Raw genomic sequence first — 20,136 nt, forward strand, 5'->3', positions numbered from 1 at the left:
CTAAAACATTTATTTTTATCCTTCTCTCTCTGAGATGTGTGTGTGTGTGTGTGTGTGAATGAGAACCAGTGTGGTGTAGTGGTTTGAGTGTTGGACTACAACTCTGGACACCAGGGTTTGAATCCCTGCTCAGCCATGGAAACCACTTGGTGACCTTGGGCAAGTCATACTCTCTCAGCCTCAGAGGATGTACAAACCCCCTCTGAATAAATCTTGCAAGAAAATCCCATGACAGATTAGCTTTAAGGTCACCATAAAATGGAAACGAATTGAAGGCACACAAACAACAGATACACACACACACACACACATACATTCTTTTAAAAATCTTTGGTGCTTAAATTTCTTTGAAATGTAAATACAATATTGCATTGGTATGAATGTCAAAATGCCTAATACTAAAGATGCTTAATCTGAAACATATTTGGTGTTTGAAATATTATTCCCTGGTGCCCCATGTCATATGCCTGTAGAATGTTAAACATTCATAAAAAGAAAACCTGGCTTAGCTTTGTAGTGATGTACATACCTTATAGAAGAGCAAAACATATATAGGGATTATAAAAGGAATCCAAACATGTGTGGAGAAACAGAGCACCACCATTAGAATACTGAAGCAGTGTTTAATTTTTGTTATATATAAAGCAGCTTGGGAGAATGTGTTTATGATTAGTGAGTCCAGGAATATTTTTTAACATCACAGAATCCCATCAGAGCACCATAAAATGTTCAGACAGTCTTGAAGATAGGAACTACTGGCATCTTTAGATTGGGCAGCCAGCCCAAGCTGTTGACATGGGAAGAAGATGGACTCTCTTGGAAAGCAGAATGAGGCGACTGCCTCAGGTGGAAGATATTAGAGGGCAGCAACATCCCTCCACTGGTCATTCGCCTTAATCTCTCCCTGTCACTGATTTTTCTACAGAGCTTAGAAAAGTTACTTTAGGGGTTGGAACTCCAAAACAGTAACTTTTCTAAGCTTTATTTGCTAGTGCTGAAGTCAGATTCAGGTGTGGGCACCATTTGTTTCTGTTACTTTAAGATGCAGCATGCCTTGGATAAAGATTGGAACTGAACTGTGTTGAATAGTTGAAAATCTGGTTCCTTTCACCTACCATAGGAATGGGCAATTGTGGGAAGCGAGGGGGCAGCATATGGGTGTATGGGGTTGAAAGGGTAATCTAGCTTTCACTGTCATATATTTTTAAATGATTTTATAAATAATTCATGATTTTAATATGATGATATTTTAATTGTGTTTTAATTTTTGTTGTCGTTGTGTGACTTCAAGTTGTTTGTGACATATGGCGACCCTAAAGTGAACCTGCCATGATTTCCCCCCACAAGTTTCTTTGGATGAGGCTTGCCATTGCCATCTCCTGAGGCTGAGAGAGTGTGACTTGCTCAAGGTCACCCAGTGAGCTTACATGGCTGAGCTGGGATTTGAACCCTGATCTCTAGAGTCATAGTCCAGTGAAAATAAACTACACTGTGCTGGTTTTGTTTTAGTTTCATTCTTATGTTTTTAGCTTTAATTGTTTGGAAACTGCCTTGGGTCCCACATGGGTAGAAAATCAGCATATAATTCGATGAATATGAATGAATGAATTAATGAATGAGCATGTAAGCCCCCCAGGAGACCTTGTAGAGCCATTCCCCCCACTGCACCCTCTGTAAAATGTGTGTCTATAGTTATGAGAGTCAGCGTCATGTAGTGGTTTGAGCTACGGCTTTGGAGACCAGGATTAAAATCTTCATTCATCCATGGAAACCCACTGGGTGACCATGGGCAAGTCACTCTCAATCTCAGAGGATGGCAATGGCAAACCCCTCTGAATCGATATTAGCTAGCCATGATGCTGAATACTTGTTGGGAATCTGTTTTTGGGAACAGGGCATAGATTCCACTCCTCTGATGCCAACAGTTGATGCTGCCTACACTTATTTACTGCATATACTTGGCTATAGGTCAACCACATGTATAAAGTGTATATGAAACATTATTGAATTTCATGTTTTAACTTGAGTCCCAACTCCAAGTTATCTCATGTATGGTATATGCATATACAGGTATTCCAACATCCCCCAAAAATCTGAAATCCAAGAGACTCAGCCTGTATTATGCTGTATTGTATTAAGTGGAAATTGATGGAATACATTGACTCACTCCTTTATTGGGCAATGGGCATAGGATCTTTGGCCTAGATAAGCATCTGAATTGGGCCAGTGTGGATGAATAAGTGGCGTGTGTGCAGCAGATACATAATATCCTCATATTTTTAGGTACCTGTACCATACTGGGACAGTAATGGTCCTAGCCCTCTTAAGTAGTCCTCTAGAGTCTAGATACTGTCCAAGTTAAAGTGTATAGTGTCTGTCAACAAGAACAGATTAAAAGGACATTTCTCATATAATTTTGCAGTAATTTCCTATGAGAGCATGCAACATGGTTTCAATAAGCCATGTTCTGTTTGGAGTTGCACTTCATTCTAAATCCTGCACTTGTTCAAGACTGACTCAAAGTGACTTAAAGCTCATCCTTTAACGCTCCCTGAAGCACTAACATGTTGTTTTATTGTCTGGTAAATAAGACCTGCAAGAGTGTCTTTGAAAGTACATTCCAGTAGTAGAAGAACTATGGGTCATCTATTCAAATTGGGGGTGTCTGGAAAGGATTTTTTTTTAAAAGAAAAGAAAGCCTTGCCACTAGTTTGAGCTCAGTGGGCCAACAATTATCTTCCTGTTCTTTCAATAATGTCTTTGAGAAGACGTGCCTCTTAACTGGAGTTGCCACAACCCTAACCCCCAAAACTCAACATGCTGAAGTAAAGTAAGTTCACAAGTTCAGTACTTGCTTTCAAGTTCCCATTTAGGATGGTAATGCTGAAGTTTTATAGAAGGGAAAATTCAGCACAGGCAGCCTTCCCCACCATTGTGGTAGTGATACAAGTGAAACATCACCTAGCAAGTGGTTCCCATTCACTTGTGGGTTCTTTTGGATGTACAGATGTACCTCTGTTAACAAAGCCTCTAATGAAAAGAAGCTCCTTTTTACAAAGTCATTTTATACTCAACTGGCCCTGTTTTTCCTGCCACCTCTCAGTCTAGAAGGAATAATTTTTAATGGGCATTGGGAGGTTAGTGAAGGAGAGCTGAATGAACATGGAATTTTGGTGTTGTATTGCAGCAGTATATTTGCAGTAAACACTGTGATAAAGCTGGAAAAGAATCGAATTCTTTTGCTGGTCAATGACCAAATAAACTTTTACATAAAGAATCGAATTCTACTCTAGCCAATCCTACTGGAGCTGTGTATGCCTGCCTACAACAGGCAAGGTGAACAGCAGCTGCCGCCAGATTTTCTAACTGACCATGCACAAACAACAAAACACAAACCAAAAGGTAAGGCAGTTCAGCTGCTCTCACCAGCTATGCCAACATGTTAAAGAAGCATAGATATATAATTCTGGCCAACAAAGTGGAAATTACAGAAAAAGCAGAGGCTGATGAAAGAAAAGTCATCTCTGGATACAATTTGAATTCTGGAGACCAGGGTTCAATTCCCGGCTTGGCCATGAAACCCACTGGATGACCTTGAGCAAGTCGCACTCTCTCAGAGGATGACAATGGCAAACCTCTTCTGAACAAATCTTGCCAAGAAAATGCATAAGTTGCCTTAGGGCTACCATAAGTTGGCTTAACTTGAACAGCAGCAGCAGTATTGTGGATTATTTTATTGCTTTTGTTTTTATTTTAAAATTAATATTTTTCCATGTATGATCTCAACAGCCTTATGCTCCAAAAGTAATCTCTAACTGATTTAGTACATAAATAAACAAGTTATACCAGCTGGCTATTATTTTACATCAAAATTCAAGTAAATATGGTAAGAAGGCAGATTTTACTAACATTCCATTCTGGCGTTTTCTTTTTTCATTCTTTTCTTTTTCCTTTTGTTTTTTTAATGGCTTGCACAACTGAAGATACTGTACTGAAGTTATATTGTTCTGAAAACTGCTGAGATCTAATAACTTGTTTTTAATAGGCTCCAAATGGCTGTCATGACAACTTTTAATGTTTTCAGTTGAGGCCAACAGTAGAAATAATTGGACACCGGAAACAAAAAGCTAATTCTTTTGCCTGCCATAGAATATTATGAGACATAACAATGCACAGCAGTCATTTTAATTACAGTGCTCTTTTTTTAAGCTTTGGGCTTTGAAGTTCTACTGCAAACAGAAACAACCCTGAGCAATGGTTTTCTTTTAAATTGCTGTAATAATGACAACATTTGAAAAGAAGAAATGTGAAGCTGTGTTGTTCTTTCTTTCTTTTTTTTTAAACAAACTTCTCTGCTTCTGGATTTCTTCAGCTATGCAACATTTGGTAAAACTATTCAATCAAGATATGTGATTTGGTTAACATGCTTAGATGGTAAGAAGTTTTTTTAGGCGTATAAATTATTGGACTTTTTACTGCATGTTATGGATTATATTGAAAATTATTAATACACTTGATAATTTAAATGGTCAAATTTCAATGCAGCCTATTAGATGAAAGAGATTGACTTTACTATGGAAACCGTAACTGGGATCCAGAAGACTGGTTTACATACACCAAACCATGAGCCATGAGCACACCCAGAAGGGTTTAGACGTTTTGAATTTGAATGAAATATATTTATTTTGCGATACAAACTACTTTTTGAAAGCCTCATCCCCTTGCAATATTTATGGCTGTTTTCTCCAAAGTAAATTCAGTGGGACTTAGTCCTAGATAAGTAAACACAGGATTTGCAGCCTCAGTTCCAGAAGGAATTTGCTATCTGTGATGGAAGAATGCAAGCCTCCAGAAGACAGCTAGCCTTTCAGAATTAGTTGTGCAATTATTTGGACCACGGTCTCTTTGTATGGAAAATGCTGTAAAAAGGAAGTCTACCAATCTAGATTGAAATGGACAGTGCACAGAGTGTCATTGGTCAAACTCCTAATCTAAATGTGAATTGTGTTTTCTCATCTCAGTGATTTAAAGCATTTCCTTATTTTTGTTTTGTTCTTTGACATACACAAGTCTCTTTTGTTTGGTTATGCAGGTAAACATTCAGCCTTCAGAGTGGCACCGCTCTCTGCTGCTGCCTCAGTCCTGGGCAGGATTTATGGAGAGAACATATCATGCCATTTTACAGGTATAAAGACTTGATTCCTCCCTGTAACCTTCATATATAGGGTTGTGGGATTTATTTTCAAATCTGATTGAGAATGGTTTGAGGAGAATTATCTCTTCCTGCCAGCTGATAACTCTCTGATTAATTAGTTCTCACGTAAAGAATAAGGGGTTGGTTGTAGTTGTAAGTTCTATTGATCTCACTTTTAACTGAGAGTTGTATCTAGTCAGACGCAAAGTACCAGGAGAGGGCATGGACACCGCAAGCATCCCTCTAGCCTCTAACAGGGATGGATTGAGCATTGGCCCCATTGGGCTGTGCTTGCCCTTCCGGTGCATGTATTTATATCTGGATGGATGACATCCAGCCAGCTATGTTGACTGGATACATATGTTCAACAGTAATGCACCTTGTCTACTTTTCATCCAGCCATCCTTATTATAATCAGCCACCTTGACTCAAAATCAGTGGTTAAGATTTCAACCAGCAGAACAGAATCTGCTAATGGAATGAAATTCCCTTTCCCCCTATGCATCACTCTCCCCATCTGCTATGGAGGGATGAGGGACTGCCTGGAGCAGACACATTGAAGTGAAGAAGAGAAATCTCTCTATGTGAGTGGAAGTCTGGTTGGATGCAATTATAAATAGAATCCTATGTCTGAATTTAACATACAGACATACACACACAAATGGTTGTAAGAGCTACAAAGAATCCAGGTATTGTCAAAGATTCCAAGATCCAGCATAATATCTTTCATCTCCAGATTTTGGGTATACAGTTTGAGTCTCCATTATCCAAAATGCTTGGGAACAGAAGTGTTTTTGATTTTGGATCTTTTTGAATTTTGGACTATTTGCATATACTGTACATAATGAGATATCTTGAAGATGGGACCTAAGTCTAAAAATGAAATTAATTTATGTTTTGTATACACCTTATACACATAGCCTGGAGGTAATTTTATACACAATATTTTTTAATAACTTTGTATATGAAACAAAGTTTGTGTGCACTGAACCATCAGAAGGCAAAGGTGTCACTATCTCAGCTATCCATATGGACAATGTTGGATTTTGGAGTATTTGGGATTTCAGAACTCTGGATAAGGGATGTTCAACTTGTGTTAATATGACTGAATTTCATTCCCTACTTCATTTTAAAAAGATAATACAATATTAACTTTTTGTTTAGTTCAGCCTATTCCTTTCTTATGAGTAGTTCAAAGTGGGTTGAATTCATTTTAATCAGTTTTCAAAAGAAGTTTTGGAGCATACCATAATACAGGTATATGCATATGTTGGTTTACCCACAAGACTGGGATAACACATATCCATCCAAGTCTCAATGACTGAAGAGATAGCATTAGTAATGCAAATTCACCATACAGCTCTCACTATAATAGGAACCTACCTTTAGAAATCATTATTTCCGTTTTAGAATCCGTTTTTAGTATCACATGATGTCAGTAGGCATACTACTTAAGTATGATGAATTACTGACAGTAAGTTTATTCTCACATACTTTCCCACAAAGACTTAATAACTCATATAAAACAGAAATTTTTAATCTTTAAATCATCTCACCACACATGTAGAAAAGGGTTTTTAAGAAGTCTCTTATTCCTATTTTCCTATTCTATTTACTTGGGAAACTTTCTTGTAGATTTTAGAATTGTGATCTAAGAAATGATGTTTCAACAGGGCCTATAAATGTTCTTTTTAACTACAGTACTTAGGTAGATGAACTACGGGAAGAACAAATCACATAACAAATTATTTTTAATGGTATAGGGAGGTTTTACTTTCCCAATATCATTGTGATTCTAATTCCCAAGCCCACATGGCCGCAGAAATGTCCAAATATCCAAGAGTGTTAGGCTCAAAGACAATGAATGGCATTAATGGGACTAAGTGGTTTTATATAGGCTTGTGGCATAAGTACATCCACAATCCTCAAAAAGTAAAAACTCAGATTTCATCACTTAACACACAGTTTATTATGCTAGAAGGCTCTATAAAGGGCAATTTGATGTGATTGTAGAGTGGACCTCAGGGGAAAGGTTACATCTGTTATGCAAGTGTTCCCCATAGAAATCTTTGGATTGCTACCTATGTAAGGTCTCCTGCTGATTTATGTTGTGATTGTACAAGGGAAGGCAAGCTGAGTTGGAGATGCAGTTAAAGCATGGAAAAGAGGGACCTGAAGAAGTGCAATACAAACAATTTACAGCCTGGCTCTGGTAAGGGAATGCCTGTCTGCTCCTCGTCATTTGAAATAGTGGTGGGTAAGTAGGAAAAAAGCAAGGAGGGCACTTCAAAGGATTCAGAGTTGCACGTTTCCCTGACTGTATAAGTGTTAATGATGGAAACCAGATATGATCTTTTGCTGTAAAAGGAAATAACAAAGACAATGTATTGTAGGTAAGAAGACTTTATTGACTTACCAGCAGCTACTGCCCTTCTTCATCTTGTACTTCTTCTTCTGGCTGGAAAATGATGACCATGGGGAGTGGTGACCTTTGCTTGCTTTGCTTTAGTATAGAAATCTCTTTCTGAGTGTCCAAGTGATGAATAGTGATGGAAAAGGTACTTTTAAAAGACAGCATTAATATGACAGTGATGCTAAACCGTTCATGTCTTATATAGAGTGTTCAGCATAGCTGGGTGTGTGGGTTATTTATTGAAAAAAATCTCTCCTGTCACCATTAAAATGTACCCAATTAGTTTGCCTATGCATTCTCTCTATCTCTCTTTCACAATATGTGTGTGTGTTTAATATGTTGAGCCTTTAAACCAGGGATGAGAGTAATGTCACCTTCCAGATGTGGTTGGACTACAACTCCCAGATTTCATTACCATTGGTTATTCTGGCTAGAGCTGCAGGAACTTGTAGTCCAACAACATCTGGAAGGCTGCATGATTTCCACTTTAAAACATGTCAAAAATGATTAGTTTTTCTTGCTGTCTAGAAGCCAAGACTCATAATGCATCACACCACAATAACTACAGAGTGCTCAAAGAATTTGATCTGTACTGTGAAAAAACAGAATTGCTTTTGTGCTAACTATAAAGCTGGAAATTATTACACCTATAGACCTACGCATCCACAACAGGAACCATGTTTATCTTACAATAAAGTCTCCAACTTCATTGTTGCACTGTGGGTATTCCATTGCCCCTGCATTTTCTATCCACTTAAAGTCAGTTTAAAGTGTGGCTGTTTCCAGTAGTAGATAGAAAGGTCTGGTCATCTTTGCAGAATGCAAGCTCTGTTTATTTGTGTTTGTACTTGTTAGCAATAAAAAGCCTAACTGATTTTATTTAGTTTGCCCATGTGTTCTGGTTGGTACTGTTTTAAATGGCTTTAAATCGTTTTACATAGCCTGGTTTTTGACTGACAAATTAGTTAATATATTTTTAGTCTTTTAAAATTACTGTTATTATTTATTGTCTTATTGTGAACCATCCTGAGAGCTTTGGATGTAGGGCTGAATGTAGTTATTTTGAAAGCCAGCATGATGTTTGAGCATTGGATACGACCCTGGAGACCAGGTTTCAGTTCCCTAGTTGATCATGGAAAACCACTGGGTGGCCTTGGACAGGGCACACTCTCTCAGCCTTAGAGAAAGGCAAAAACAAATCCCTTTTGAACAAATTTTGCAAAGAAAACCTCGTGTTAGGTTCATTTTAGGATTGCTGTAAGTTGGAAATGACTTGAAAGCACACAGCGGCAACAATAAATATTGCTGGATTTCTTTATTTTCATTATAAACAGAAACTGAATGTTAGTATACTGATTTCCCTCTTCTTGGGGCAAATTTCAGATGAAATTAACTAAGTGCAACAGGCCCAAATAAGTACAGAGCATAATCCTGAGGGCCATTTCTATTTATTTATTTCCTTATTTAAAGAGATATATTACTTTTCTACTCTAACAACAACCAGGTTAAAAGCAGAGTTACCTTCAGACCATCCCAGGAATATAACTCAACTCTTCTTTGTCTCTTTGTTTTTAAATATGGAACCAAATGTTTTAACTGACCACCTGAAAGGGAACAAGGATGAATCCAAATGAACCTACTCAGGAAGGAAGTTCCACAGTCATGTTGTAGCGACAGAAAAGGCACAGTTCCCTGTTCCTTCTAAGCTAGTTTATCTTCCTGAAGAAACAAAACAGGACTTTTGCAGAAAATTGCAAACTGCAGGCAGGTTTATTTTGAAGGAATGAGTCTTTCAGATGTCCTAGTTTCAGGCTGGCTAGGGGTTTATAGGCAAGAAACAAAACCTCTAAGTTAGGCCCAAATGCTGGCAGGATGGAGGAATAAATTTATAACAGAATACTGCAAATCCATCACCCCATTAATAGGATCTTGTTTGCCACTCCTTTCAAAAACTTTGAGGCTATCTAAAGGCTTGTGGATACCCAGTGAAATGTATACATTGTTTTCATTAGTATATCCACACCAGTGCAATAACATGACTTTACAGATATTGCTTCTTGTTTTCCTCTTTTAATAGGGTCAGAGATATGCTGACTGATGTAATCAAGGGTGCTTCAAAGTAAGATTTTTTTTCTTAACAAGAATATTTTTTATAAGATGTGTTTTCTCACTCAATGTAAAATAGTCTGATTACGGTAGGTAGATTTCCACTTTCTTGGTATACAGGACATTCTAAAAATGAGTTTAATTTGTAACATCCAGACGTCTTTCCAAGCTTCGGCCTGGTGAGCCTCTCCTCGCAGAACTTCCTGCTTTTTGTTATTCTGAGCCAAAACCCTTTACAAAAATTGTTCGCTCTGCTTACCTGAAAAGCTAACCTTGATATGATTTGATGTGTATAGCCAAGTTTTGAACCAAAATGTACTCCTGAAGTCAGAGCTTGGAAGTAACTACCAGTAGTTACAAATTAAGTTTTTTTTCCAATTAATTCCTTTCCCAAATAATTGATGCATAACTACATTACATTATGACAATAAGTTATAGGATAAGTTTTTGCTGTGTAACTGTAAAATGTAAGAAGCAATCTGATGTTTTATTCTTGAACACCAGATGGAATGTATAACTGTGTCTAGTCATTTATGACCTACCTGATTATTTGAATTCTGTTCACCCTCCTGCCACACACATTTTGCTGGTGTTTTCTCCTACTTTCATTTACAACTGACGAATTGCTTTCAACAGGGAAAGCCCAGTGGTAAAAGGAAATTGTCTCCTAGCCTTAACAGGTCTTGCAGTTGTTGTAGCCAAACATGAGAAAGGGCTTTCTTCAGACATGGAAAAACAGTTTGATGTGAGTTAAAACTCCTTTATCTCTATGTCATAATGTTCAACAAGCATACTTAAATATGAAGTCTCTTCTGCACTGCTTTTGATACAGAATGCAATCAGATAGGCCAGATTTAAATTAATTTGTCTGAAATTTTATTGAAAAATGGACAGGTTATTAGTTATTAAAGCTTAATATGATAACTGGCAAAATGTACACATTTTGTCTATTAAGATTTCAGTCTTAATCATAACTGCCTAGAAGAAAATTCCATTGACATCAATACTTCTGTATACCTTCTGTGTTAAAGTATTTATACCTCCAACTGATGCTTGGAGACTGTTTTCCTCCCCTCCCTTTATTACTTTGCAGTTTCTGTAATTATGTCCAATACTAAACATTGCTAAAATTTGGATAATTTCTGCCTTTCGAATAACAGAAAGCTTCTCAGAATTAGGGCAATAGCTGTTGAATTTTTGTTCTTAAGGGAAACATGTGCTGAAGTTAAAAATAAATGGGCAAATATTTAGTTGAGTTTGGGCTATTAGGTTCTTATGACTCTTTTGTTGTTGCCTTCAGACTGAGCCAGACTTTCTTTTGACAAAGCACTGGATCTCCATGGTGATTGATACGCTGCTTAGCATTGTAGATAGTCATTATCGCCCCAAAGGCCAAGTCTTCCCATGGTTTTACCAGGTAGGTCTGCATACATTTTACATGGAAAAGTTGAAATGAATGGTTATTGCACCTTGTTAATAGGTGGAGAAGAAATAGGTTTGAATTTCACAGTCTTCCTTGGAACATGAACCTCTCCTGCATAGGGACAGTGTGAGGTGATGCTGTGGTGTGGAAGAAATGAATTATTGGGAAAGATAATGGAGTGAAATTGGAAGTGAGTCTTAAGTTGGGTGAGCAGCAGTAGACAAGTTAGAGGTGACTGGGAGCCAGACTACATCTTGCAAGCAGCTTGAGGCTGCAGATGTCAAAAGGTCCATCACCATTTTGAGTTCTGTCCCTCTCCTTCATAACATTTAGGATCCCCCCCCCCGGGGTATTGTAGGTAGATATAAAGCAAGGCTAAGATAATTCAGAAACTGACAGTGTTGTGACATGAAGAATATGATATACATGGGTAAGATTTATGGGTGATAATTTTATTTCATCCTCACAGGTTGAAACAAAAAATTAATCTGGGATGGATAACCTTTGGACTACAACTCCCAAAATCCATTACCACAGGCCTTGTTGCGTGGTACTGACAGGAGTTGTTGGACAAAATGTCTGGAGGGTCAAATGTTGCTGCCTCCTGCCTTAGATGAGGTCTTAGATCACTTTGATGGACTTCCAAATCCAAATTGAGGGCAAGGGCATTATTTTAATATCTTGCCCAAGCCTGTTGATGATAGGGTTACCTGGAGGTCTCTTATTCATGGAGTCGACATAAATCAAAAGTGACTTGATGGCACTTAACAAGAATTGGTTGTGGTTCGTTTCAGACTGTGGAGTGAATGTCACCAGAGGTGACTTTTGGCCCGGAAAATAACGACAGTTCAGGCTCTTTCTTCTAAGATATAAGAAGAGAAGTTCATTTAACTTCAGGAACAAATGCCACTTTTTTTTTTCCTTTTTCTGGAACTTATTATTTCTGATTTCTGGGAAGAGTGGTGAGCAGTTGTGTATATTTTCAGAATATGTCTCTACAGAATTGGCCATGGGTGCACAAGCAAGATTGTAATATGCTGCTTCCATAGTTCTACACACTTCCCCCTTTCTTCATATTTTCCCACATGGGTTTAGAGCATAGGTAGTTCCTTTTTGTAGCTTTTTTGTGCTGGTAGTTCTGAGGCAGCAATGAAGGAGAGCTTCTTTACCTTACTGAAATATTGGCGCCTTACAGACGGGTCTAAGCGGCGCCGTCGTTGCGCCAGGAATACGCGCAAGGGGCGGCGCTTCTGGACGCGCCTTGCCCCTCGCGCGTATTCCGTACGGCAAGATGGCGGCGCCCTATACAGACGGGCGCGGCCATCTTGACGTAACGGACGCACAGCGTCCGGATGTCTAAACCCGGAAGAGCTGTCGCGAGTGCGCACTTTGGCACTTGCGGCGGCTCTTCCGCGTTGCCAGAAGGAGTGCGATTTCTGCAGCGCGGAGGAGTCGCACGGTTTGGCTGCTGCGGCTCCTCCGCGCTGCAACCGGCAGCGGCCCAAGACAGCCCCTTTTGGGCGGTCTGTAACGGGCCATTGAAACCAATCACTCTGTTTCCTCAATTGAGGTATGGGATTGTTACAAAGCTCCAGGTAAATCAGGTTGTCCTGATGTACAAAGACTGTGTGTGTCTATGACGTATATTGTTCTACTTAACCTAGTAACTCTGTAAGGATAGAAGGGTGAATGAGAGTTGTTTGTTATTAGGGTTGCCAGAGATAAAACTGGAGAGGGCTTTTGTGCCTTTAATGACTGTGTAGAAAAGGGAATTTCAACAGGTGTTGCTTATTATATGCTGCCTGACAAACAACATCAGCTGGAATGCCTTCTACAAAACCATTAAAGGTACAGGGGCTGTCACCAGTTTTCTGTTTGGAAATCCTATAATTGTCACTACTGCTCCAGTAAGTGGCTTATTGAAGACCTGTCACCAAATGTCACAGGGGGATTTGCCAACCACACGTTCAAATGGGCTGTCCACTATGGAAGGATCTCTTGCTTTGACATGATCTTCTTGTTAGTTGGTCCTGAGTAGCTGCAGTAGTATTCTGTTGATGGGTGAAAGTTTTTAACTTGCCAGAGAGGTACTGTACATCTGGTTGTTAATTGCCTGAGGCATCTGGACTCCAAATTGTTCCCAAAGGATTACTTGAGATACCCAGCATGAATACTTCAAGTTGTATTGCACTCTGTGTGTGTGTGTGTGTGTATTTAATAAATTCATTATAAACAGTATGCTTTCCCCATATTTATGGGGATAAATCCCACAGTTTTCTCACAAATGTCACTTGCCATCCCAATGCCTCTTGTTTGATTTGGTATCTCTTTTTTATTTCTAGCTATCCATTTCTGTTTGTGTTTGTGTAATCAAGTCATCATACTGTTAGTGTGGGGTGGGGTAGGGGTGATATTGTGTTTATTACAATGTATACCTATACATGTATACTCAGAAGTAAGTTTGATTTAGCTTGGTGGGGCTTTGGTAAGTATTATACGATTGTAATCTTAATATGTATTTTAAGGTTGTATTGCTTTGTTTACTCACTGAGAGGAGGGAGGCAGAATTCGGCTTTTTCTCTAAATGATATAACCTTCCTTGATTGTCCAAAGTGTGGGGGAGGATTACCATTCTTAAAAAAACACATACACATATATATTAAAATCTTGGAATGATTATTAATTTTAAAGCCCTTTAATCACCTTGAATTTTGACTTCTCTGCTAGTATTGCAAATATTTCAGCCCTTAATAAAGCTATTCTGTAGGTGTAGAATGCCCCCACCCCGCAGACTTTAAATTCCAGTAAAGCTATAATTATTGAATTAATTAACATTCATAGTGACAATTTTTATTTACACTTACACAGAAACAGGGTCATTCAGTCCCATCTGGGATATTTTTAGGTGTAGTTCTATTTTCCATCTAGAAAACACATTACTTGCATATTTCAGGATTTTAAAACATAGTACAGTGGACCCTTGTTATTCGCTGGGGTTTGGTTCAAAGATCCCCCGTGGATAACAAAATCCGTGGATGCTCAAGTCCCATTAAATATAATGACATAGCAAAATGGTGTCCCTTATAAAAAATGGAAAAATCAAGGCTTGATGTTTGAAATTTATACTTTTTTTGAACATTTTCAAATCATGGATGCTCGAATCCGTGTATAAAAAAATCCTGTATAAGAAGGGCCAACTGTGGCGCAATTGTGTTGTCAAATAAAGCACCGTTCAACTTTTGCTTATGTTTCTTTTTTTCATTTTCTTAAAAAATATTTCCTAGAGTGTTGTAAATTATAATATCCCCCGCCCCTATAGCAAAAGGAATGAGATCAAGAATTTTTTGGAATTATATTTTGTCTCCTAGAAATCCTACTCTGGTGAAAATACAGCGAGTGCTATTGCTCGGTCCTGTGCAGCGACTGCTTTGTCTCTTTTGGTGCCTGTTTTTATTGTATCCTACAAGGAAAAGGTTGAGGAAGTCCTGAATTTACTGATTGCTCTGTTACCTGGGAAACCAAATGCAGATGAGTCTCAGGCTGTTCAAATTCACATGGGCCTTGCTTTGGGGATGTTTGTTTCACGGCTCTGCAAAGAGAAAGTCAGGTATGGATTACCTTGTACAGCAGGTGTGTAAATAACTCCCTTCCCCATGTGAGACAATAACATTATGCAGAGTGACATGTTTAGCTTTCTGCACATAACAGTTTTCGAGGCGCTCCACAAGATTATTTCATTCTCTTTTATAAATTAGTTGCTTGGTCCACCAGCTTCATCTGCTTCTCCAGCACTGCAGCTTTAAATGCTTTTCACAGACTGATTTGAGGGTTCTTCTCATGTTACATCCAGTGTGAAAAAAACACTGATTGCATTGCCCCCTTCATTATGTCATGGAAACTAGAATGGATAGTTTAAATAGATCTGCATTTTTTTTTTGCTCCTGGGACCTTCTGGGCTAGCACAGATTAACAAAAAAGTCATCCCATGAAAAACTGAATTCATAGTGAAGTCCTTTTCTGTCTGTATGTGTAGGTTTTCTGTATACCATGTGACCCAAACGTTGGTTTATTTTGCGGATGACTAGGACATCCAAGAATGGCAGTGTTCCTTCCTTTTCTTTTTCCATAGTGAATTGGATGTTGGGGTACACATACAGGTAGATACCTGCACAGGAACTCCAACCATCACTCAGGACAAAAAAGAAGCACAATAAAAACAATGGTAGACCAGGCAAAACGGATCTGTGAACCCCACTTCTTGGAAGATGAACTGAAGCACCTGGACCGGGCTCCACAGGCTAATGGTTACTCCAGCTGAGACATCAGAAGGGTTGCCAGGCCCAGAAAAACCCAGAGGAGGGAAGACAAACAACCACCCAAAGGGAAGGTATTTTTACCATACATCAAAGGAGTCACAGACAGAATAAGGAAACTGGTGAGGAAACACAACCTTGAAATGGTTTACAAACCGATGAAGAAAATCCAGCAAATGCTTTGCTCAGCCAAGGACCAGAGAGACCCTCTCACAGCCACGGGAATTTACCGCATAACATGCAGCTGCGGACAAGTCTACACAGGGACCACCAAACACAGTGTGCACAGGTGCCTGGTGGCGCAGTGGTTAAATGCCTGTACTGCGGCCATTCACTCAAAACCACAAGGTTGCGAGTTCAAGAAGGCAAAAGGGCCCAAGCTCGACTCAGGCTTGCATCCTTCCGAGGTCGCTAAAATGAGTACCCAGATTGTTGGGGGCAAATTAGCTTACTTGCTAATTAGCTTACTTGATGTTCACCGCTATGATCTTTGGAATAGCGGTATATAAATAAAACATATTAATTAATTAAGAATCAAGGAACACGAGAGACACTGTAGACTGGGTCAGCCAGAAAAAAGTCAACTGTAGCAGAACATCTTACAAACCATCCTGGACATAAAATACTGTTTGAAAACACTGAAATTCTGGACCATGCCAACCACTACCATGTCAGGATGCACAGGGAAGCCATTGAAATCCACAAACACCTGGACAATTGCAACAGGAAAGAGGAAACCCTTAAAGTAAACAAGGTTTGGCTACCAGTCCTGAAAAATAGCAAGATGAAGACTCCACAAATGCAAATGAGAAATCTCCCAGGGTCAGGGGCTTCCCAGCAGACAATGAGCACTAATCAAGCAGACACTAATCCTCCTCTTTTGCATTAGCCTCCCAGCCTGAGGCCTGCCATTAGCAACAGAACAATACACATGCAAATTACTCCTGCATTCCCAGGGTCACACAGTATATACACTATATACCCAACACCTTTCCAGACAAGCATTCTCTGAAGATGCTGGCGAAACGTCAAGAAGAAAGTCTTCTAGAACATGGCCACATAGCCTGAAAAAACTACAAAAAACTATCCTCTCTTTCTGTTTTTTTTCTTCTTCAAATAAGAGATATTGGTCCACAGTGAAAGAGAATTAACATGTCTTGTAAAGCTGAATTTCTCTAATGTGACACTGCTCTCAGTGGTGGCTGGCTATTTGTGTAAGTTCTGTGGCTATGTCCACACATGTTGTGTAAATTGTATAGTCTGGTAATTATCATCTGGGAAAGCACATCTTAAAAGTTGTTATTAGCAGACTATTCTGAAAAAGAGAGAAGAAATGCAAATGAATATGATGCAAGTAACAATATTATTTCTTGATTTTTTCAAAATTCTTTTAGTGATATATCTGATAAACAAACGAATCCCTTAATGATGAAGTCTCTGAATGCATTAGAAGACTGCTGTTTTGACACAAGTCTAGAGTACAAGTAAGTACATAGTATAGTAGTCAACGTTGTGATTTGTGGTGTAGATGTAAATATGGAATGAAGGGCCCTACATTTAAATGTCTATTTTGTGATGGCTGTCCTGGCCTCAGACTTCTAAAGAGCATTGTGAGCATAAGATATATCAAACTAAGCATAATTTTGAAAGAAATGTTCTTGGATAAAACATCCTAGTTTGTGTATGCAGTCTGCTGGTATTGAACACTATCTGAAGAATTAAAAACATATATATTCACACAAAACATGCAATGGGATGGGGCATTGAGACAGCATCCTATCAGTCTTACACCTGCGGTGGATTCCAGATGAGTTTGGAGCACAATTCAAAGTGCCTATTGAAAAGCTCACAAGCTTTTTAAAAAAAAGATTTAACTCCCAGGATTCCTCCAGCTACCAAATTACCATACCTATATGGTGATGTGACTTCACATTATGTTCTTTTACCTTGACTCCCACTTATGGCAGCCATAAGATCCAACTTACAGTGACACTATTTTTTCTTTGGCAAGTTTTATTCAGAGAAGCTTTATCATTGCCTCCCTATTAGGCTGAAATAATGTGACTTCCCTAAGGTTACCCAGTGGGTTTTCATGGTTGAATGAGGATTTGAAACTTGGTCTTCTGCAGTCCTAGTTCAAAATTCAGAGCATTGCATGCTGACTCAGACATGTGTATATGTATATATCTATAATATTATATTAAAGATAGAAACTTTTATTGCTCCCCCCACTGCCACAGATATGGAAGAGTTTCATAGATGTTATAGGTATAACACAATCTACACATTCCTTTGTAACATGCTGCATAAAATATATGTGTCTTGAATATGTTTCTCATATTGAATATGCTCTCTCTTGGTCTTATGAATGGATTAATGTGCATGCTTATTTATTAGCTGACCTGCCAAAATCTTAGCAGAAATACGTATATACACAACTAGGATAAATTTGTTGCAGCAAGGTAGATGTCGGGCTTAGAGCAACGAAGATCTTGTTCATTAAATGTGGCCCAGTGGGCAATACATGGCAGCCGGTATCATCAAGACATCATCCATTTACTGATTCATTAATGAGAAGCACTTTTGAAGCTTTCCTTGGTAACTGCACAGTGTAGAGTTGAGTGTAGCAGCCGCAGAGCCTGCTATTAGAAAGTGCATGCGCTGACAATACTGTCTGAGCTGCAGGAGCAGCTGTCTCACACTGCTCCTTTATCTGGAAGAACTATTCTGTTAAATTAACAGCTGGAGATAGGATATAAAGTCTGGATGAAAGGGAACTTTTTTAGGTCTGCTGAGCAGCGGGTTGACATTCCAGGTGTCAAAGGGAAAGATCTGGGAGGTTGGGAAGTTGAGGAAAATGTACATCACACCAAAAATGCCAACTGAAAGATGCTTAAATCTGCATGGGCCTTGAATATAGTTTGAGATATTTTAATGGCCATTAAGGCAGTTGGCATATCTCAGGAAGCAATGCTTAGATGTGAAAGCCTTCACTTCTGTTAGAGGTGGCTTTCAAGTTGCATTCCCAAAATTTAAATTGTAGGCATTTATTAAATGGATCCTGTGATGCTCTTCAACTCCATACAGATTTCTATACTGATTGAAAGGTCCGAGATACTGTTCCTGTTCTTTCTTATTTTAATCTGGTTTAAAATAAACTGACATGGGAAGCTGGTCTCTGTGCTGGGAACAGTCAGAAAATATTTTGGGATAAACAAAATATTTATAGATCTCCATAATAGAATCAGAAAGAACAGGAATAAAATCTGTAACTTTCTGTTCTTTGTAAAATCAGTCTGGATACACTGCCTTTTTAACAAAGGGGTAGTACAGACGGGAGGCTAGAAGTCGCCCCCGTAAGCCCCAGGTCTGTGCTGCAGCATCTGCATGCTGCAGCACAGACGCACTCTCCAAAAGGAGCTGCTCTAGGCAGCTCCTTTTTTGATGCTCAGGCGCCCGTACATCACGAGGCTGCACCCCATGTGGATGGGCCCACAGCCTTGTGACGTAAGAATGGCAATAGTAGGGTTTGGTGCATATGGACACATATAGTTATACTTTTGTTACTGGGTAAAGGAAATGAGGAAATTAATAACTAGTTACTAGTAATTTTTAATTAGTTACCACCAAACTGAAAGCAAGTTTGAGCTTAACAGAGCACAGTCTTATCTGTCATAGCTGACTTTATTTTCTCTGGGTTTTTCTGAATTTGCTCAAGCCGAGGTTCATTGATAAAAGTGTCAAGGTATATTTGTGGGGCCTTTCTTTGACAAGTTTCTTTTAGTTTCCAAAATTCTTAAAACTCCTCAGGTATAGTAGAAGGTCATAATCTGAACTATTCAGGCAGTTCTGATTGAACAATCACTCACACTCCATCCACTTCTTAAAATAGAAAGCAGCTAAACAGTTCAAACCATTTGACAGGTTAGCCAGATTAGCCTTGTCTTTTGCTCCAATTGGAAAAGCAGTTTGTATGTCAGGTCAGAGTGAGTGCAGGAAGAATCACTCCAAGCCTTTTCTTGGATCCTGTCTTGTGTCTACTCCACTAATCAGTTAGGAAGTCTCCTGCATCTCTTAAGGTTGAGAAGAGTCAAGCAAAAAGTTCTTTTTCACCATCCAGAAGTTTCTGCTAATTGAAACATATACTCATCTTAAACAGTTCTATTCAGGGACCCCAAAACAAGTGGAGTGGAGGATTAAGACTGGCAGGCAGGTTACTATTTTTGGTTGTGTATATCCATGTATATTTTTACAGTAAAAATACAGAATATACCCTAAATTACCAGGTCCCTTCTGGTCCTAGAACCTAAGCAGAGCCAGTCCTAGTTTAATTCTTGGATGGGAAACTGCAGTGAATACCAGATCCTCTAGACTATATTTTGAGGAAGGGACTGGCCAAACCACCTCTGAGTATTCCTTGTCAAGAAAACCCAGGAAATTTAGGCGTCACCATAAGTCGCCAACAGCTTGATACACACCACAAAACACAGACTGCAGTGAAGAAGAATGCTACCAGCAAAAGTAGTTATCAATGTGACTGCTGTGAGACAGTGACAAAATAAAAATGAGGTTTTATAAAATTGCTTAAAGCATAAAAGATAAATAAACAGGGATTCCCCCCCATGCTTACATAGACCTGTTCAAAAAAATGCAAAGGTGGTTAGAAACTAGGGCACGTCATTTTGAG

At 38.9% G+C, this 20,136-nt stretch overlaps 1 protein-coding gene across 1 annotated transcript in view; it reads left to right on the forward strand.

Moving 5' to 3' along the window:
• The window catches only part of FOCAD (focadhesin), a 148,216-nt gene that overhangs the window by 92,643 nt on the left and 35,437 nt on the right, over positions 1–20,136 (forward strand). The window contains exons 19-25 of the mRNA XM_042447659.1: positions 5,093–5,185; positions 7,318–7,406; positions 9,685–9,726; positions 10,350–10,458; positions 11,014–11,130; positions 14,505–14,743; positions 16,844–16,933. Coding sequence (XP_042303593.1) covers positions 5,093–5,185; positions 7,318–7,406; positions 9,685–9,726; positions 10,350–10,458; positions 11,014–11,130; positions 14,505–14,743; positions 16,844–16,933 — 779 coding nt within the window. The remainder of the gene's footprint in view (positions 1–5,092; positions 5,186–7,317; positions 7,407–9,684; positions 9,727–10,349; positions 10,459–11,013; positions 11,131–14,504; positions 14,744–16,843; positions 16,934–20,136) is intronic.

Source organism: Sceloporus undulatus, chromosome 2 (assembly GCF_019175285.1).
Source record: "Sceloporus undulatus isolate JIND9_A2432 ecotype Alabama chromosome 2, SceUnd_v1.1, whole genome shotgun sequence".
In the NCBI taxonomy this organism is placed as follows: Eukaryota; Metazoa; Chordata; class Lepidosauria; order Squamata; family Phrynosomatidae; genus Sceloporus; species Sceloporus undulatus.